Here is a 17,463-nt window from a genome sequence, read left to right on the forward strand (position 1 = left end):
CCTTGCAGCTCTAAATTTTTGAGCAAAACGGTAAGTTTAATAAATGCTTCTTGATCGACTAGATGGCCTTAAAGCTCTCAGATCTTCTGATTCTTCCGTATCAGACATGAGTTGTGATTGGGGTAGAGAAGTTAAAGAGGGGTTTCCTCACCAGATTCTCACTTGTACATTCCCATTAGTCATGTAGGGAGATGGTAAAACTTTGGCATTTTTATTCAAACACGTATAAAAACAAACGAAAAATAGCTCCTTCAGCTACAAACCTGAGATTGTCCACTCCACTCCTATTCCCTCGAAAAAGAGATGGGTCTTGGGAGTTTGGACCCTCCTACCAGGCCTAGTAGTAGGTCAGGCACTCCCAAGTCAGCAACCTGCAACCTGTGCCCAGATATTCAGAGTACAAATCTGTGTTTGGGATGCAGGGGTCATTAAGTATCACTGATTTGGGCATGACCCAGAAAAATTTGCTTTTAGGGAATTGAGCGAATTTGTTTTGGGATAGTAAGAAGTCCTTGAATTATATGAAGGTAGCTTTTTTCCACATGCACAGAAGTACAGTTAAGTATAAATGTGAATGAAAGGAGGCCTTTTCCTTCTGGTCAGCCTTCTCTACTGCTCCAGCTTCATATATGTATGTGTGAGTACTTTGGTCAGACTTATAGAAAACTTAAAAAAAAAAAACTTCCAAGCACCCTATCTTCATAGTTTTCTTTACCCCCTCCTCCTTCTCTCTGTCCTTGAGCTGTGTTAAATAGAGGAGGTAGTAAGTAGCTGGTCTAGCTCCTGCCTTTTGCCAGCCTTGTATGGATAGATGGGGAATAAGTTGTCCCCTTCTACCAAGTAGCCACACTTCACACTACATGAAGTAGAGGCTTACTTAAGAGCCCAGAAATAACTGGGAAATTTGGACAGAGGAATAAGGATACAGGGATTAATTCTTCATATCTCCAGGGATTCCCCCAAAGGGAGGGGAGTATGGCACACAATACAGAGGAAACCCTCCCACCCTTACCAGATCTTTTGGAGGAGGAGCTAGAGAAGAAAGTGCAGAGTTGGCAATACCACATACATTTTGTTTGGGGTAGGGAGAGAAACTATTTAGAAGGTTTCTCATCTCCAACCAAGTGGAAATGAAGGGAGATAACTTCCAGGACATGGGAGGAGAGCCTGGGAATAGAGGGAACACTGGAAAGGAGTACTGATAGAGAAGATGGAGTACCCTCTAGAGGTGCCAGCTGCCATATAAAGCCTCCCAAGTATGGCAGGGAGGAAAGGTCATGTCCCCTGAGTACTGGCCTTGGAGAAAAGTCGGCTATGCCAGTAGTCGGGGTTGTCAAAGGCAGAATGAGTGGCCTCAAGGGTTTGAAGTGGCTTGAGGTGGGCATCATGGATGCATGGGGCATGGTGCCCAGGACTCTGAAATGATCCCATTTCCTCATAACCTTGCTCAGCTGCCGGGCAAGCCCCCATGGCTGCATAATCGCTGCCAGAAGTTCCTCCACCATGTCGACGATTCATATACTCATAATCCTCATCGGGAGTTGTTCCTGGAGCAGGCATGATGGGTACAGGATGGAGTGGGCAGCTGTGGGTGCTGCCTAAGGAGGCACTGAGGTCCGATCCCACGTCCATGTACTCATAGCCCAACTCCTCCAGAGATCCTGGCCTTGGGGGTCTTGGCAGACTCTGCTTTCTTCTCCGATTCATATATTCATACTCGTCATCTTCATCTTCTTCCTCTTCAGTGCCCAGAATGGAACTGAAGCCCACAGATGATGACAAAGTGCCATCCCGAGAAGAAGGAATACCTGGGAAGGAAGAACAAAGAAAGAGCATTAAGGGCTAGGGAGAGGTATTCAGAGTGTTTTGTGAAAACAATCATGGAAAAAAAATCAGGGTAAGAAAGGATCAGCAGGAACTAGAGATTTCAGAGACCCCAATGTCAGAAGGCCCTGCTCAAATCCAAGCACCTTTGGTATGGGTGTCCGGCATCACATAACCATTGACATCTTCCTCCTCCAGGCCTGGCGTGATGAGCGGAGTGAGAGGGGTGAGCAGGCTGTGGCGCTGGGAGTGGTAGGCACTGTCACCTCGAGGTCGAGGGCTCCGGCTGCCACACAGAGATTCTGCTTCTTGCAGCTCAGCCTCAGAGCTTGTCCCTCGGCCTTCTGATGATTCAGAGGCAAGTCGGCCTCGCGGGTTCTGGAGCAGAGAGGACGGGCAGGGGCACTGCTCACCACTCCCACGGGTCACAGACCCCTAAGGAAGGAAACAGTTACTCAGACAGAGGAAAGAAAGACTTGGGTTTCCAAATCCTCCAAATTTATTGTCTTACAAATCCTAAAGCCTGTTCTTTATAGTGGATCCCACCACTAAAGCCCAGAAGATCTCCCAACATCTTTCCACATGGATGGGTGAGCGTTACCTGTCTAGCCCCTCCAAGGTTGCTCTGGTTCATTGGCATATATCCAGATGAAGGACTTAGAAAACTCTGACTCTGAGGAGAAAAAAAAAAATAGATAAAAAGTAGCTCCCCAGAACAGGGACACTTATGAACTCTTCAGTTCTATTTACATACTGTATTGTACTGTTTTTGGAGGGGAGACAAGGTAAGGCCTTACCCCACGTGGTCGGGACAGCGTACTGACAGGCAAGCTGAGGGCAGAGCCTAATGTGCTTGCCAGTTCTTCCTCTTCCAATTCCATGTCCAGCTCTAGCTCCGGCTCTACCTCCTCCAGTTCCTTGTCAGTCAAAGCAGGTATCTCTGCCCCAGGAGGCAGCCCAGAACCACTGTCCCTCTGTTTGGGGGAGAGGAATAGATTGTTAATACAACGGAGGGCTTTAATCCTTCCCCTTCATCTTCACTCAAAGGCTACCTTCTCACCTTGATGACCAAATATCGTGGTGGATCTCGGGCCATTCGGGTGAATTCGTTGGCCAGTTCTTTGAATGTTGGTCGTATGTTCTCATCAATCATCCAGCCTTGGGTTGAAATAAAAGAAACAAGGAGGCATAAAAAAAAGGGCTACTGCTAATAAAGTCCCTGTGCAAATTCAAAAGGGATGGAGTCAGTGAAGACACAGAGGGGGCAAAGATCAGGCAGGAAATGAAGACTCACATTTAACCATGACCATGTAGACATCAATAGTACAGATCTGCGGTTGTGCTAGACGCTCTCCCTTCTCCAGCAGGTCAGGCACTTCAGCTAGTCGAAGCCCTTTATAGGGTATGTCCCCAAATGTCATCAGTTCCCATATTGTCACACCTGGCCAAAGAAAGTATGAATAAGGTAAGATAGCAGACAAAAAAATATAGCTTGATGAAATGGGTGACATTTTACAAAGTGTCTAGCAGGAGAGCTCTCTGAATGTGAAAGAATTTGAAATGTGTAGGGTGAATGGTGATTACGTGAAGGGTGAGTACTGACCATAACTCCAGACATCACTCTGGTGTGTATATTTTCCAAAATGGATGCTCTCCAAGGCCATCCACTTGATTGGTGTCTGGTGAGTTTGGAGAAGAAAGGACGTCAGTTAATCATCTAGCCTTCAATTTCCTGAGATCCCTCAAAACACTCACCTCCCTCCATACCAATGCCCTTTTTGGTCTGTCTTTGCCTTCTGAACTAGTCTTCTTCATGTCTTAGATACTTCTCTCATCTTTTGGAGCCCACCATGCAGTAAGTAGCAGCTTGTTATTAGGCTGACTTTTTGAGTACTTTCTACTATTTTAGTACCAGTGCCTTCTGTATCTCTTCCCCATCCCTTACCTTAGCCTCACTGTGCAACAGTTGTTTATCATCAGGTGGTAGCAGATCAGCCACTCCAAAATCAGCAACCTGCACCTGACTTGGGGACTTCAGGAGCACATTTCGAGCAGCCAGATTTCTGTGTACCATGCCATGTTCTTCCAGGTAGTACATACCCTAAAAGAGCAGGAAGAAACTTTGGGGGAGGAGTGCTAAGATCCAGAGCCAGCCCTGGATTCTCAGAGCCTCAGTCAGCCTTTCTCCCCACCAGCCCATCTAATTGATTTGTACCCACTGAGGATGTCTCACCTTGGCAATCTGCACAGCCCAGTTGAGAAGTAACTGTGGTCCCAGAGCCCCCCGATGTTGTCGCACGTGGTCTAACACTGATCCCAATGGCAGAAATTGGGTAACCAGCTGCAGAGATGATCCTGGACATAGCCCCAACAGCCGAACGATGTGTGTATGATCTAAGCTGCCAATGGCTAACATGTGCTAGAAGACACGGAGTAGATTTAGACAAAGGGCAGATATGCTTGGAATGCTCACAAACATATTTTCACATGTTAATATGGCTAACAGTGGCCTCCTGTTTCTGACTCAGCCTCACCCTACTTTTCCCCAAATAACAGAGTTGTGTTCCCCTCTACCACCATCCCCAGACTTCTCCAGCATGCTATCTCTTCACTCACATCAGTTACAGCCTGGAAACTCTGCCGTCCACTCCGGTCTTCAATGACTTTAATGCAGACTGGGATCTTGATGGACTCGCCCTCTGGGATCCATATGCCCTGGGATAATTATGTGATTTTGGAATTATAAGGAACTTTAGAAATCCCCATTATCATTTTAGGCCCAGAGAGATGAGTGGCTTATCCAAAGCCACATGTGCATTAAGTGACAGAAGCATAATGTCAGTGCTTTTGCTTTGGCCCAGGAGTATCACATCAGCCCAAAGCCATTCTCCTTGCCCAAATCAAGTACTTTTCTCCCAGCGCTTGATAGTCTTCCTCTTCCATTGATCCCTTCTGCTTTTCTGGTCCCAATGCCTCAGAATCCCTCCCTAGAAATTTCTGTGCCCCCTCACCTTGTGCACAGTTCCAAAGACTCCTGAGCCAAGAACTTTAAGTTTCCTCAGCTCTGTCTCCTTGAAAATTCGGGCCAAGACCTTATTGGCCTTTTCACCAGGGTCCAGAGGTTCCAGGCTCTGTAGGAGTACAGGGGAACTATCAAGAAGGTTTCTATAGAACAGCAAGGTGTGACAGGAACTAAAGGCATAGTGATGAAAGAAAGAAAAATGAGTATTTTTGAGAAATATCAGAAAGCTACCAGGGTCAGAGGTTATGCATTAAGGTGTCTAGCAGAGAACCTATTTTTTCCATTGTGTCAGGAATGATCACAGGTTGTTAACAAGGACTCAAGAGGGACATTTTATCTTGGGATATGTGTGTAGGGTTTTGGGAGAGAAGAAAAGGGCAAGAAGTCAATTTAGATGCTCTTTCACTTGTATACCACCTGACAAGGTATTTTCACACATTTTTTCATTGTAACTTTGCAATAATTATGTGAGGGAGGTTGGATCTTAATCCCTGTTTAAAGATGAGGAAATTGAGACTTAGAAAGACTAATTTATTGGAGGTCACACAACCAGTATTGTAACTCAGTTGAAGTTTTCTTACACCACTGTACCACACTATTTCCTTAAAGGGAAGGGATTAAGAACTGACTGAGAATGATTGAACAGTATGGTGGGGAGGGGAGGTCTCCACTAGGAACTGTTGGGGTCCTTTAAGTACAAGAAAGAGCATTCACCTCACCCCGCTCCAAGTAGCGCCTCATTGCTCTCTTATTCTGGATCTTTCGCCCTCTCAAGTAGAGCAAGGTAAGTAGCAAGGCCAAAGTGATCACGATCAGCCCTGCTACTACTGCTAGACCCACAGCCACGTGGGTCTTGCTGTAGGATAAAGGAAACAAGGCTTCACCTCAGAATGTAGCTTCTGTACATAAATCTTACACCCATAGCAAGAGAGATGCCAATCAAGAATCCCACTGCCCCACTCCTCATAGACTAGTCTAGACACAGTCTTTCATGCAAAAAGTTAATTCATTCCTGACAACCCAGCATATGTCAAGTTAGTTTTAGAAGAGGGAGGATAAAAAAACCAATCCCTGCTTTCTTTCACCTTTCCCTTTTCCCTTTCCCCTCCAGCAATTCAAATCATTAAACTCCAATCTACCTGCTAATGGCCTGTGGTTGTCCCAAACAATCATGGAGTTCTGGCCCATTGCACCTGGAATAGAACAAGACCCCCTCAGCTAGGAACTTGGACAACTGGCATTCCTTTCTATGGGTTCTTCTCCCCAATAAAACTTGTCCTAAAGCCTCCAGTGGTTGGCCCACACTGAAGTCCATATTTCATATGAACCTATCAATGGGGCTTGATTCTCTGATCCCTTCTTTTCTCTCTGGATCCCGCTTTTCTGTTTCTGGCCTGTATTTACCCCAGCTCCTCGGGACATTTTCTGTGGTGGGACAGACCTCCTCACTCCAGCCCTCTAGAATCTCTCAGTTTGTTGAGTCTGGTTCCTCTAGCTCCTTCTAATCTTTTCCTCTCCTCACTTTTTGTCTCTTGTTTTATGACCGCCTGCCCCCCGACCACCCTTTTTTCCCTTCACTGACCCCTGAGTGCAGTTCTCATGGCAAGGTAGACACTCTCTATGAGCATCTGGGTACTTGTAGATGGGTCCTTTGGCTCCCAGGAGACCATGGGGACAGCTGCTCACACAGTGTGGTCCATCCCGGAAGTGGGCACACTGAGCACAAGCATCTGAGCCCTAGGGGAGGTGAAAGACAAAGTTGAGGACAGAAACCTGAGGACCCTTTAAGCTCAGGGTTTGCTACCCTGGGTAAATGATCCAAACAATTACCACTTCTACCTCAGGGCCAGTTTTGCTTTTACATTGGTATTCTTAACACCCAGCATCCCTTTGAGCACTTTAGTAAATGTTGATTGATTTCCTGTCAGGTCTAGGCTATTCAGCCTTTGAGTAGCCCCCTCCCTCTCCAAGGAACTATGGGATTTATATGTACCGAGCCATAGCAGGTGACATTGCCCTCCACAGGCTGACACTCGGGATGGCAGGAGAAGCACTCATCCTCATGGGCAAACTCTCGGGGTTCTCTGCAGGTGGGTCCGAGGAGACGGCATCATTTTCAGGTTCTGCCTTCCCTAAGCCCTTCTCCCACCTCCAGCTCTATGTAGCACCTTCCCCACCAGCCCTATTATGCCTCTCCATTTATACCCTCCCTCCACAAAAGCCCTTTTAGCCTCCTATAGTACCCGTTAAGGAAGTTGCATTGGGTCACACAGACTCCCTCTCTGCTGTAGTTTCGACAGGATAAACACTGGCCAGGACCAGGGCCCCAGCAACCCCCAGATGAGCACAGTGGGTCACACACTCGACCCTCTGCCACTGTAGAAGAAGAAAAGGGTCAGGAGAGCCCTCCTCGGTCTGCCCACCAAATCCCCACCACACATCCTCAGCTCCTCATCCCCCTGGAACTTGCACATCACCACTGTCTGTCCCCTCGGGCCTTCCCTTCTCCCTTACTTACCACAGTCCTTTTTGAGGCGGTTGTTCTTGATATCCAGCCTCCCTTCCTTCGGTCCCCGAAGCAGCCTGGTCCAGTTCAGAGAGTGGTAGTAGCAGAGCTGCTTGTTGGCACTGATATAAATACGCCCAGCGCTGACTTCTTTGAGGGACCGGAGGCCCAGTGACGTCACATTCAAATTTTTCATGATCAGCAGTGAGAAACCCCGACTGGGGAGAAGGATGACAGTATAAGGGAAAACAATTAGGGACCAGGAGCCTGGGACTGTTGAGTGGGAACTTTCTTTTTACCCAATGACCCAAATGCCTGCCCCCTCTTCATCAGAAGGAAGGGCAATCGGGGCAGCGCCTTCTTCGGAGACTTACTTGTAGAGGCTTCGGCCGCCTATGGTGGTCAGGTTGGAGAAGACGCTAAAGTTGTGCATGTGAGGGGGCCATGACTGGATGTTCAGGTAACCTGCGGAAGAAAGGAGCTCTGCTCGTGGAGTCTGTGCTCTTTCCCCTCGGCCCCTTCTCACTTGCTGGCGTCTCTGCCCCGGCAGCCGGCCTACACTTGCTCCTTCTTGGGCTCACACGCTTACCTGTGATCTCCCGAACTGTCTGGAAGACATTGAGTTTCTCAGGATCCAGGGCAGGAATGTTGTGCCAGGGGTCTCTGGGGAAGAGGAGGAAAAACATGAGTTTTCTCCAAATGTTTTTTTTAAGATGAGCAGAAAGAGGGATTGATTAAGTCTTGATTCATTCTAAGACCCAGAACTAGGGGAGGAAATGACAGGGACTGGATAGGAATTAGCATAAGCAAAAGCTTTGCAACAATTCCAGCTGCTCAGCACGGGGATAAGCTGCCTTCCCCCCCCCCCCCCCCACACACACACTCTGGAAAGCATGAGTCCCTCCAGAAAGGAAGTGTTGGAGCCCAGAGGAAGTAAGCATCTACTAGGGACATTAGAGAGGAGGGTGCATGACTGATGTTATATGATCATTTCTTCTCTTAGAGTTGGGGTGAAAAGAAACCAAGAGGGATTTGAAGAAGAGGCAAGTCTAACCCTTTGAGGCCGGTGATCAGGAAGTCCAGGTTTCCCAAGATCTTGGTACAGTTCACAAACCCATCGATGTTGCTAGAATCCACAGTCTGAAATCGGCTCCCTGAGCCTGTCCCCTCACAGGCTGCAAACAGAAATGGGGTGGGAGGCGTCAAAGCAAATTCTGAGGGGTTACATGGGAGGCACTAAGAGGAGGCTTAAGGGGATAAAATTCTGATCCTGACCCACCTTTGGGACACAGCCCTCCACAGGGCTCACACATCTTCAGCCCGTTCTTTTCTACCTCCATCTTGTCCCCAGGGCAAGCCCTGACACAGGAGGTGTGATCTATCACAAAGTTATCTGTGCAAGGAGAGAAGACAGGAAGGGAAGTGAGAAAGGGCGAATTTCACCCTGTCAGACCTTCTTAGGATTTAAAACCCAGCAGGACCTTAGAGGGCAGCGAGTTCATCCCTGCATTGGGCAGAGTTGAAGTGGCCTCCAGAAGGCCACGGGTCCTGGTTCTGCCAGGCCTCAGACTAAGCTCCCCTGTCTCCCAAACCAGTGTTCTTTCCACTGGGTGATACACCTAGAGCAGAGGGAGCTCCCTCCACTCCTGTTCCCTCTCAGGGGTCCCCAGGCCTACAGTGGAGGTTCTGGCAGCTCCCTTTATGTCATGTCCTCAGCCAACGTTCCTGGATCTCCTCCCCAAGAGTCCCTCATAGAGGGGTCCTAATGCCTGCGTCTCTCCCTTTATAACCTTCCCCTCCACGTGACCCATCACTGTCCCCATGGACACACAGCATCCCTTAGAGTGACTTTCCCTGTTCCTGTTATCAGTCTCTGCCCAGGTTTCCTTTCTCTACCTGTTGCAAGCACTTACGGGGACAGCTGGCCACACAGACCCCTCCATACTGGTACTTAGTATGGGGATTGGGCTCGAGTTGGAAGGTGAGCTTGTTGTAGACAAGGGGCAGAGGACACAAAGACACACAGGCTCCACTGTCGTTGAAGTGTCGGCATGCCTGGGAAACATGGGGAGAGTCGGGGTGGAGGAAGCCTCGTGCCCACCCACACATCCCTCCAGCCACCGGGCCTCCCTCCCCATCCTCTCCAGCACTTTGTGTGCCAGGCCCAGGCCCACTACAAAGGGGCCCCTCCCCTGCCCCCAGTACATACGAAGCAGTCTGTCTCCCGGGGACCTCCACATCCACCTGCACACTCATCATGGCAGCACTGGTTGGGATTGGGCCCAAAGCAGTGGCCGTTGCATTGTGGGGCACAGATTGTCTTTGTCACTGGTTGAGGGAAGAAAAGTACAAGTGTGACCACCAAGGTCTCCCTCAACAACAAAGTCATATCTGATTTGGGTTCTCTTCCATCCACTCTCCTCTCCACTCCCTTCCCTCTTAGTCCTGGCTGGCTGAACCCACACTAGAGTCTGCATTCTAGCTAGCTTAAGTCACAGGGAAGATTTAGGAAATGGATGTTCCAGGACATGAGAAGGGTACACACATGTTTGGCAGTCTCCTGGTCCGGGACCCCAGCATTTCCCTCCACAGGATTCATGACAAGGAGGACCTGGTTGAGGAAAGAGGCACAGACAAGGAAACCATTAGGATTGGCCGTCAGTATTTTGTGCTGTTTTTCCTAATAGAGTTTGGAAGGATAATCACTCTCCCTCCTTGTCCCAAGTCTATAGCTTTTCTTTAACACCTCTGTGAAATATTCAGTCAGACTTTGTTTGAGGGTACAGGGAGCAGGGGGTGAGTCCAGCAGAGTAGGAGCTTTGAGATAAGGTTAGAGGGTAGAGGTATTTACTATAGGAAAGAGCTTGGTTGAAAAGATGAGCATGCTAATTTAATATGTCTAAGGCTGAATAAGTATTGAGAGTCTGCAAGAACATATTTAACATATATAGGACTGCTTGCCATCCTGGGGGGGGGGGGGAGGGAAGGGAAAAAACGAAACATAAGTGATTGCAAGGGATAATGTCGTGTAAAAATTATCCTGGCATGGATTCTGTCAATACAAAGTTATTATTAAATAAAATAAAATTTTAAAAAAAAAAAAAAAAGAGAGAGAGTCTGCAAGAGCCCAAATGAATATATAGGATATATGAGATCTGGCTGGATAAAACTGCCAGGGAACTTAAAGGATAATTTTTGGAACTTTGTTCTGAGAGAAGGAATATCAATACCAGGCTATTAAAAAGTATTTCATTCTGAGCATTTATTTACTTGAAGATGTTGGTTTACCCTGGAACCTGAAGAATATGATAAGGGATGAACGTATTCAGTATCATGGATTTAGAGAAAGCTCCTTTGGAGGGAAGATTTAATGAATGTGGGGGAGTGACTCACAATTTTTGCCATTGTTCTTGACCACAATCTCAGCCTGTTGGTCCCTTACGATGTCTCTCCAGTCAATTGTGTCCATGTGACAAAGTTTATCATTCCTTTCAATGTAAACACCCCCAGCCAGGATCTCTGGAGGGAAAAAATTGGTAAAGTTGAAATCTCCAAGACCAAACTGAGTTGCTTGCCCGAAGTCTTCCATATATGTTTATCCTGGTTTTGAGATATTTGAAAAGATACAGGGGGTAGAAGGTAGATGGGTTTAGGTAGAAGAGATGCAAATTGCAAAGAAGTTGGCTCTGTTTGAGGATAGGGAATGAAGCTGAAGCAGCTCTTGGTTCCCCAGACACCTGTCCTAAATCTGGTTTAGTCAATAGAAGACAGGCAGAGCAAAAGGGAGGCTGGAAGATTCGGCTGACTCAGCTTTCCCCACTTCTCCAACTCCAGGATGCCCTGCCTATTTATTTTTCAACTGATTGGGGCAAGGAAGTAGGAGGGAGAGGCTAAGGGCAGAAGAAGAATGAACCAAGTCACATTTAACCAGCATGCTTTTCCCTAGAGAGACAAGTAGAAGAAATTAAGACTGTGGTTTTGGGGGTGGTGAGGTCAGAAAAGTAGTAAAAAAAAAAATCAGAATAAACAGAGTATAATAACCCCCAAAGCAAAGGCCAACAGTGCTTAAGACCAGATCTTAGCTATGACTCCCCTCATTCTCTGCAAAGGCATAAGACCTTTGTTCCTCTTTGGATCTTGTATGAAGGGTTTATGGTAGTCAATTTGGTAGGGAGATGATTATTTGAGCTGTTAGAAGAAAGAATGGATGAGCAGGGATGGAAAAGTTGAAGAGGTGAATGGGCAGCTTTCAATGAGTAGTCCAAAGGCCAGTGCATTGGTCAGAAGGGTCAATGCAGTGCTTAGGGTGATCAGTGCAATAGTTAGTCAGGATAACTACGTGGTACAGTCTGAGTTCAAATTTGTTCTCAGATGCTGCTAGCTGTGTGATCCATGGCAAGTCATTTAAGCTCTGGTTTATCATCTCTAAAATGGGGACATGCTAGAGAAGAAAATAGCAAGGCATGCCAGTATTTTTGTTAGGAAAACTCCTATGGAAACAGATAATTGAACAAGACTAACTAAACAGTAACTAACCTGTGAGCTGATTGAGGCGGAGCTGGCGTAAGGCATGGCTGGAGTTGGTGTTATAGTTTAGCATGACAAAGATGGCAAACTTTCCATCATAGACCTGTGCACCCCTTACCACACGAAGGTTGGGAAGTGGCAAAGTAGAGAACTCATTCATAGCGATTAAGACGTATCCTGTTACCTCCCGGATCCACTATGTCGGGACACAAGAGCATCAATGAGAAGGTGTAAATACACATCAAACAAACAGTCTCATTCTACTTTCCTCTAATTGCAAAAGCAAAGATGGGAAAGGGACGTGCCATTCTAAGTCTCCCAGATTCTCAATTCAGAAAGAAGTTGAATTTGGAGATCACTTTTTTAAACCCTTTCCCTCTGGGAGTCAGGATGCTAAAACCAAAAGAGACACGATTATCTTGCTACCCAAAGCCTTCTTCTCTTAAGCTTCTTCATCTATATGAATCCTTTCTCTAATTCTATGCCCATTTTTCAATTTGAAGATCTATAAAAAGATCTCCTGTTCCTCTTCTAACTTTATTTTTCTCATCTATACAGGTTTTTTTGTTTGTTTGTTTTGTTTTGTTTTGTTTTTTGCCAAGGTAAGAGGAGAATAGATAGTTTGGGCCAGAGGAAGAAAAGGATTTTTTCATACAAAAAAAAAAAAAAGGAAGTAATTGGAAAAATAATTTGAAAATTAATTGGAATTGAAAAGTAATTGGAAGTAAATTGGAAGTAATATTCTCTGATTCAAAGAAAGAGAGGTCAGGGTTGTATCTCAGTGAGGATGGAAGATGGGTGGGTGACAGAAAGTTTCCTCACCTGGAGAAAGGATAGGTCAGGGCTATGCCCTGTAAGCACGATTTCCAGATTTCCCATCACAACCTCACATCGGTCATATAGTTTGTACAGTGTCTGGTACTGGTTTTCGGCATCACCAGTCACACTTAGTCCATTGAGGGTCCCTGGGCACACTGTTAGAAAGAGAATGTGGAGAGCTCAGGATCTGGAGATTTTTTTTTCCTTTACTACTCTACTTCTTAATAGAAACAGGCTTCTTCTGATGGTGATTAGAGATTGAATAGACAAGGCAATTGCTTTCTACCTTCAGCCTTAGTCATTTGGAGGGAATTCTGTAGCAGAAGAGAGAGGGCAGGGAAAGGAAATGAATATTGGACTTCAGAATAGGCACTAAGAAATCTTACCTGTGAAGTATGAGGATTAAAGGGTTAAACATGCTGAAAATACTGTTATTTCATTTTCTTTCCAGGTAGCTAGTTTTTCGGAATGGGGAGGGTAAGGAGGAAAAAGAGGGCTACAGCTCTGCTCCTCCTTCTAGGGGTACCCAGCTCTTTATCACCCCCCTTTATGCCCCAGGGTCCTTGAAATAAAGGTCCCTTTGGGGCCAGACACACAGCCCCCATTGTGTCCACTGTGGGTGAGGAAGGGTGGGGGAAGTGGAGTGGGGGCAGTATCCAGGGCCATAGCCCATCCCACAATGAGCTGATTCTGTCCAAGTGAAGGGGGCAGCCCCCACCCTTTTCCCAGCCTCCTCTTGCTCCCCCTTCAAGCCCTAGCTCAGACAGTGACCTCACTGGAAGGAAAAGAGAATGGTCTATAGCAGCTTTGTCTTTTAGCTTGGAGAATAGGCACCACCTTCAATACCTCCCTCCCAAAACTCTAGCTCCACCTCTCTCTACCCCCTCTGCTATCCTCTATCCAGCTGTGACTCCATCATCACTCCACTCCATTTCCTTACCTTCAATCCTATTTCTCCCCCTCCCCCTTCCCCAGAATCCCTGCATAGTTTTCACCAAGGACAAAAACATTGGGATAAACAACAGGAAACTCCCCCTTGCCCCCATATCTTTGTTTGGGGGGGGATAAAGAGGTTCAATTCAAGAACTTTTCAACACTGGCCACTCCTAAGCTAAAGAAGAAAGAATGATGTGTATTGGGGGCACAAGAAGAGATTGAGTACGTGTGTCTTCTCATTAGGTGTCCACGGGTTGGAGAAACAGCTGAATAAATTTGTGATATAGAAATGTAATAGAAAATTACTTTGATCTAAGAAGTGAAGTATTAAGGTATCTCTGTCCCCTTGAAAAAGTTCCTCCCTTTTCCGGACAGGAGCAGAGATACTACCTGTTTACAACTACTTTTCTTTGGGGGCATTACCAGTCCATCAGGAAGCAGGCATGAGGGAAATGGAAGCCATAGAATTCCCTCTAGCCAGCTCCATGCCAGACCTGATCCCTTGACAGATTCCCCACTTCACTCTCCTGGTCAGGATTCCATTACTGAAAAGGAGGAGGGAAGATGAGATGGAGATCAGTATGAACTCAGGGATATACATTTTGGAAAGGACAAGAAGGAAGGCTGAGAATTGCATTGCTTCTGTCTGAGAGGGCTCATATTCCAGCAGATTAGAACTGCCTCTATGTCCCTTGCTAATAGGATACCCCTTCACCAGAGCCACCATGCCCAAGAAGTAAAGACTTGTGTGTCTGTGCAGAAATGTGCTTGAGAATAAGTCCCAGGCAGCAGTATGAGTTAATGGCTAGAGAGCCAGTCTCAGAGCAAGGAACAGTTAGGTTGGAGTGCAGCGTTTGACACAAACTGATTGTGTGGCTCTTGACAAGTCACTTCAGCAACTCTTTTAAGATTATAAATAGCACAATTTCTGAGCTGCATCAGAAGAGAAAGAATTTCCTCACGCCCATATGAATGAAATCAATCACAGACACAGATTTTTTTTTTTTTAAATACAGTGAAAATATATGGTATCTTTGTCCGTGTCCTGTCTCTTTTCTCAAAACCTTCCCTACCAGCTCCTCCAGGGATGATTTTGTACATGATACATTGGCTTAGGCTACCAAGTTAAAGGACATACTCTCAAATCCCTCCCTCCCCCCTCCCCATTCACTCCTCAAAAGAGAACCACATATTTTTGGGTTATTTATGGATTCTAATGTACTTGGGGAGAAGGGGTAGACAATTAGAAGTCACTGTCTTCTACTCACAGGGATAAACTCCATCGCCTACACACACAAAAAGGAGGGAACAAAGGGTAGTAGATGGAGGTGAGGAAAAGACCAGAAAGGAAGGACTGAAGTTAGTGCTACTGACATTTCTAGGGAGAAAGTTGGTGTTTGTGGGTTGAAATCATCCAAACTCCCCAAATTATGCAGGGGCATGGAGAAAAGTTGTCAATCACAGAACATCTTTAGGAAGACAGTATTGTGGAACAGGAAGGAATTTTTCTCTTACTATTTTCCTGGGGGATCCTCAAAGTGAACCTCCACTCCAACACCCCCCTACCCCTGACCAGGGATAGGACAAAGAGAGCATAGAGCTACCCAGACGAGGCCGGATGCCCAGAGGCTGAAAATTCAGATAAAGGAGAGCCTGGCCAGTGCTTCCCCTTTTCCCTCCCCAGTTCTCTCCTCCCCCAGGAAAAGGGCCAGAGGCCAAAATTCCTAATTTCCTAGCAAATAATTTCTGATTCCCAAGTACGAAAGGCAGATAGCTACTGTCACCCCTTTTCTGCAACTACTACCCATTATGCCAGACCTCCATTCTTTCAGCTGGGAGTGTTCACAATTCAAGGACCAAGAGGCTAAATTTAGACCCAGCAACTGTAGGGGAAACACAGGTGTTTACCCCACTCCCACTTCCCCCAACCTTAGAGGAGTGACACAAAATGCATAAAAGTTCCAAACTGGGGGAAATAGCAGTAGAATACCTAAATTTGACCTCCTCAAATCCCACCAGCACTCAGGGATCAAAGTCTCCAAAAAAAAGGGCTGGGGGCAGTCCTTCCTGAACTGTCTCTCCTGAAATTCTCTCCATAAGTCTCCTTTCCCTTCATGCCTCTCGAGAGTAAGCAAGGAGTTTTAAATAGTCCAATTTGCCAAAGTTTAGATTTCGTGAGGAGGATAGAGGTAAGCAGACAGGAGTGGTTTTCCGAAGTACTTTATCACTTCATCACCTGGACTTGGCCCTCTGGCTATTCTGTGCCCTGCCCACCCCCACTCCCACAAGCACTCACACAAACAAGCAATGAAGGGGAGGGGCCCGAACCTATTTTTCAAAACAGGAGAACTGCCCCCCTCCACCCCCCCCAAATCGTATCCTAGCTCCTCCCAGAGCCGGCAAAACACCGAAACTGGCGGTGGCTGAAACCTGGGGAACCAGGGAGACGGAACTGGGAAAAGAAGTTAAGACTCCAAATTCGGATTCACCTTTCCAGAAAATAAAACAATACTTCATCTAATATCATCCCTACAATAGGTTCCTCAGAATGCCCGGGTTTCTTGCAATCTCCAAATCGGACCGGGAAACTGAGGCAGCAGTCGCTTCCCCGGGAAAATCCTCAGAAGGCGAGAGAGGGTAGAGAGTTGGGGGGAGGTCCAGCCAGCCCAAGCTTCGAGTGCTTCAGAGTGAGGGCCGCCCCGAGAAGACCGAACGGGGGCTTCAGGCACTAGCCTCGGAGTCAGAGGCTTCCAGGTTCCCCAAATACACCAACACCAACCCAACCCCCGGCTCCTCCCTGCACTTGGAGCTCCCAGTAGCGCCCAGTTTTCCCCATTCCGCAGCTCTCACTTACCTGCCTGCGAGCTGCCCACCTCCGAGCCCCTGGCCAAGTGAAGGAGCCAGCCCAATAGTTGCAGCTCCAGGAACCCCTTCATAGCTGCTGCGGACCGGGGACAGGGGACCCGGGCCGGGATCCGAGGCTAAGACATCAGGATTGAGAAAGCCACCTGAGCCCCGAAGGGAGGAGGCGGCAGTCCGTCCAGGTAGCAAACGCGAACTGGTACAGGATCTAGAGTTGGAACTGGGACCAGGGAGGGAGGGAAGGGAGGGGGTGCGTACGTGTGTGGGGAGTGGGGTGAGTCACGGCCGCTCCCGGACTCCCTAGAGCTGGCAGCACCTCCGACTTTCGCAGGGTTGAAGTTCGATTTAGTCCGAGTCCCTGCCTCTACCCGGCTCGTGCTCAGCCGCCCTACTCCGCCCGCCCCCCTTACGCGGGCCCCGAGTTCATTGGCTAGACTGTGGGAACCCCCTTACTCCGGCCAATCAGAGCGACGGAGGGCTCACCCTCATTTTCTCCGAGGCGAGGGGGAGCAGAAAATTCCTAAGACTGCCCCCACACACACCCCCGTAGATAAAGGAGGGATTCTCTACTGGCTCCGCCCATTATGTAAAGCAACCCTCCCCCACCCTCCGACTTCCCTGGCCGGTTGGTCCACTTTGGTGTTTTTTATGCCTCTTGAGGTGGGGGGATGGGGAGAGTTCCCGCCTCCCGGTCCTACCCCGCCTCCCTTAGGAATTGAGACCCCACTACTGAGCCTTCCCGTGCGCAGGATCCCTAGCCTCTCCGAGCCTCCGTGAAATTGCACTGTCTCCGGATGCTCCCCCCCTCCAAACCCGGCGCCTGCCCAGTCTCCCCAGAGAATTTGAGGAGGGGAGGGGGTACCAGTCTGGGAACAAACCCTAGGCCCCGCCTTTCCATTCCCTCTCTGAGAAAGGGAAGGGAAAGGAGGGGAGGGGCGGGCCCAGCCGGGCAAGGGTGGGGCCAAGT

At 47.7% G+C, this 17,463-nt stretch overlaps 1 protein-coding gene across 1 annotated transcript; it reads right to left on the reverse strand.

Moving 5' to 3' along the window:
- Window positions 1-184: 184 nt before the first annotated feature.
- Window positions 185-16,960, reverse strand: LOC127539113 (receptor tyrosine-protein kinase erbB-3). Its single transcript, XM_051963112.1, has 28 exons — window positions 16,489-16,960; window positions 12,702-12,853; window positions 11,889-12,075; window positions 10,746-10,871; window positions 9,898-9,963; window positions 9,562-9,680; window positions 9,266-9,407; window positions 8,632-8,745; window positions 8,407-8,527; window positions 7,942-8,015; window positions 7,727-7,817; window positions 7,365-7,570; window positions 7,090-7,222; window positions 6,840-6,930; window positions 6,429-6,583; window positions 5,986-6,039; window positions 5,561-5,702; window positions 4,836-4,955; window positions 4,441-4,539; window positions 4,058-4,243; window positions 3,770-3,925; window positions 3,428-3,503; window positions 3,119-3,265; window positions 2,885-2,982; window positions 2,622-2,798; window positions 2,426-2,497; window positions 1,971-2,259; window positions 185-1,808 (listed from the first exon to the last, which is right to left on the reverse strand). Exons 1-28 carry the CDS (start codon window positions 16,568-16,570, stop codon window positions 1,276-1,278), a joined length of 4,008 nt encoding a protein of 1,335 aa, XP_051819072.1. The 5' UTR covers window positions 16,571-16,960; the 3' UTR covers window positions 185-1,275.
- Window positions 16,961-17,463: the final 503 nt, after the last annotated feature.

This window comes from Antechinus flavipes, chromosome 5 (genome assembly GCF_016432865.1).
Source record: "Antechinus flavipes isolate AdamAnt ecotype Samford, QLD, Australia chromosome 5, AdamAnt_v2, whole genome shotgun sequence".
In the NCBI taxonomy this organism is placed as follows: Eukaryota; Metazoa; Chordata; class Mammalia; order Dasyuromorphia; family Dasyuridae; genus Antechinus; species Antechinus flavipes.

Excerpts from the sequence above, each read along its gene's own strand:
- LOC127539113 (XM_051963112.1), bottom strand. The coding sequence starts at position 16,570 with ATGAAGGGGTTCCTGGAGCTGCAACTATTGGGCTGGCTCCTTCACTTG. Across the intron at positions 9,681-9,897 it reads ACCAGGAGACTGCCAAACAT|TGACAAAGACAATCTGTGCC; the intron begins GTGTGTACCCTT and ends TCCCTCAACCAG. Across the intron at positions 2,498-2,621 it reads CGCTGTCCCGACCACGTGGG|AGTCAGAGTTTTCTAAGTCC; the intron begins GTAAGGCCTTAC and ends TTTTCTCCTCAG.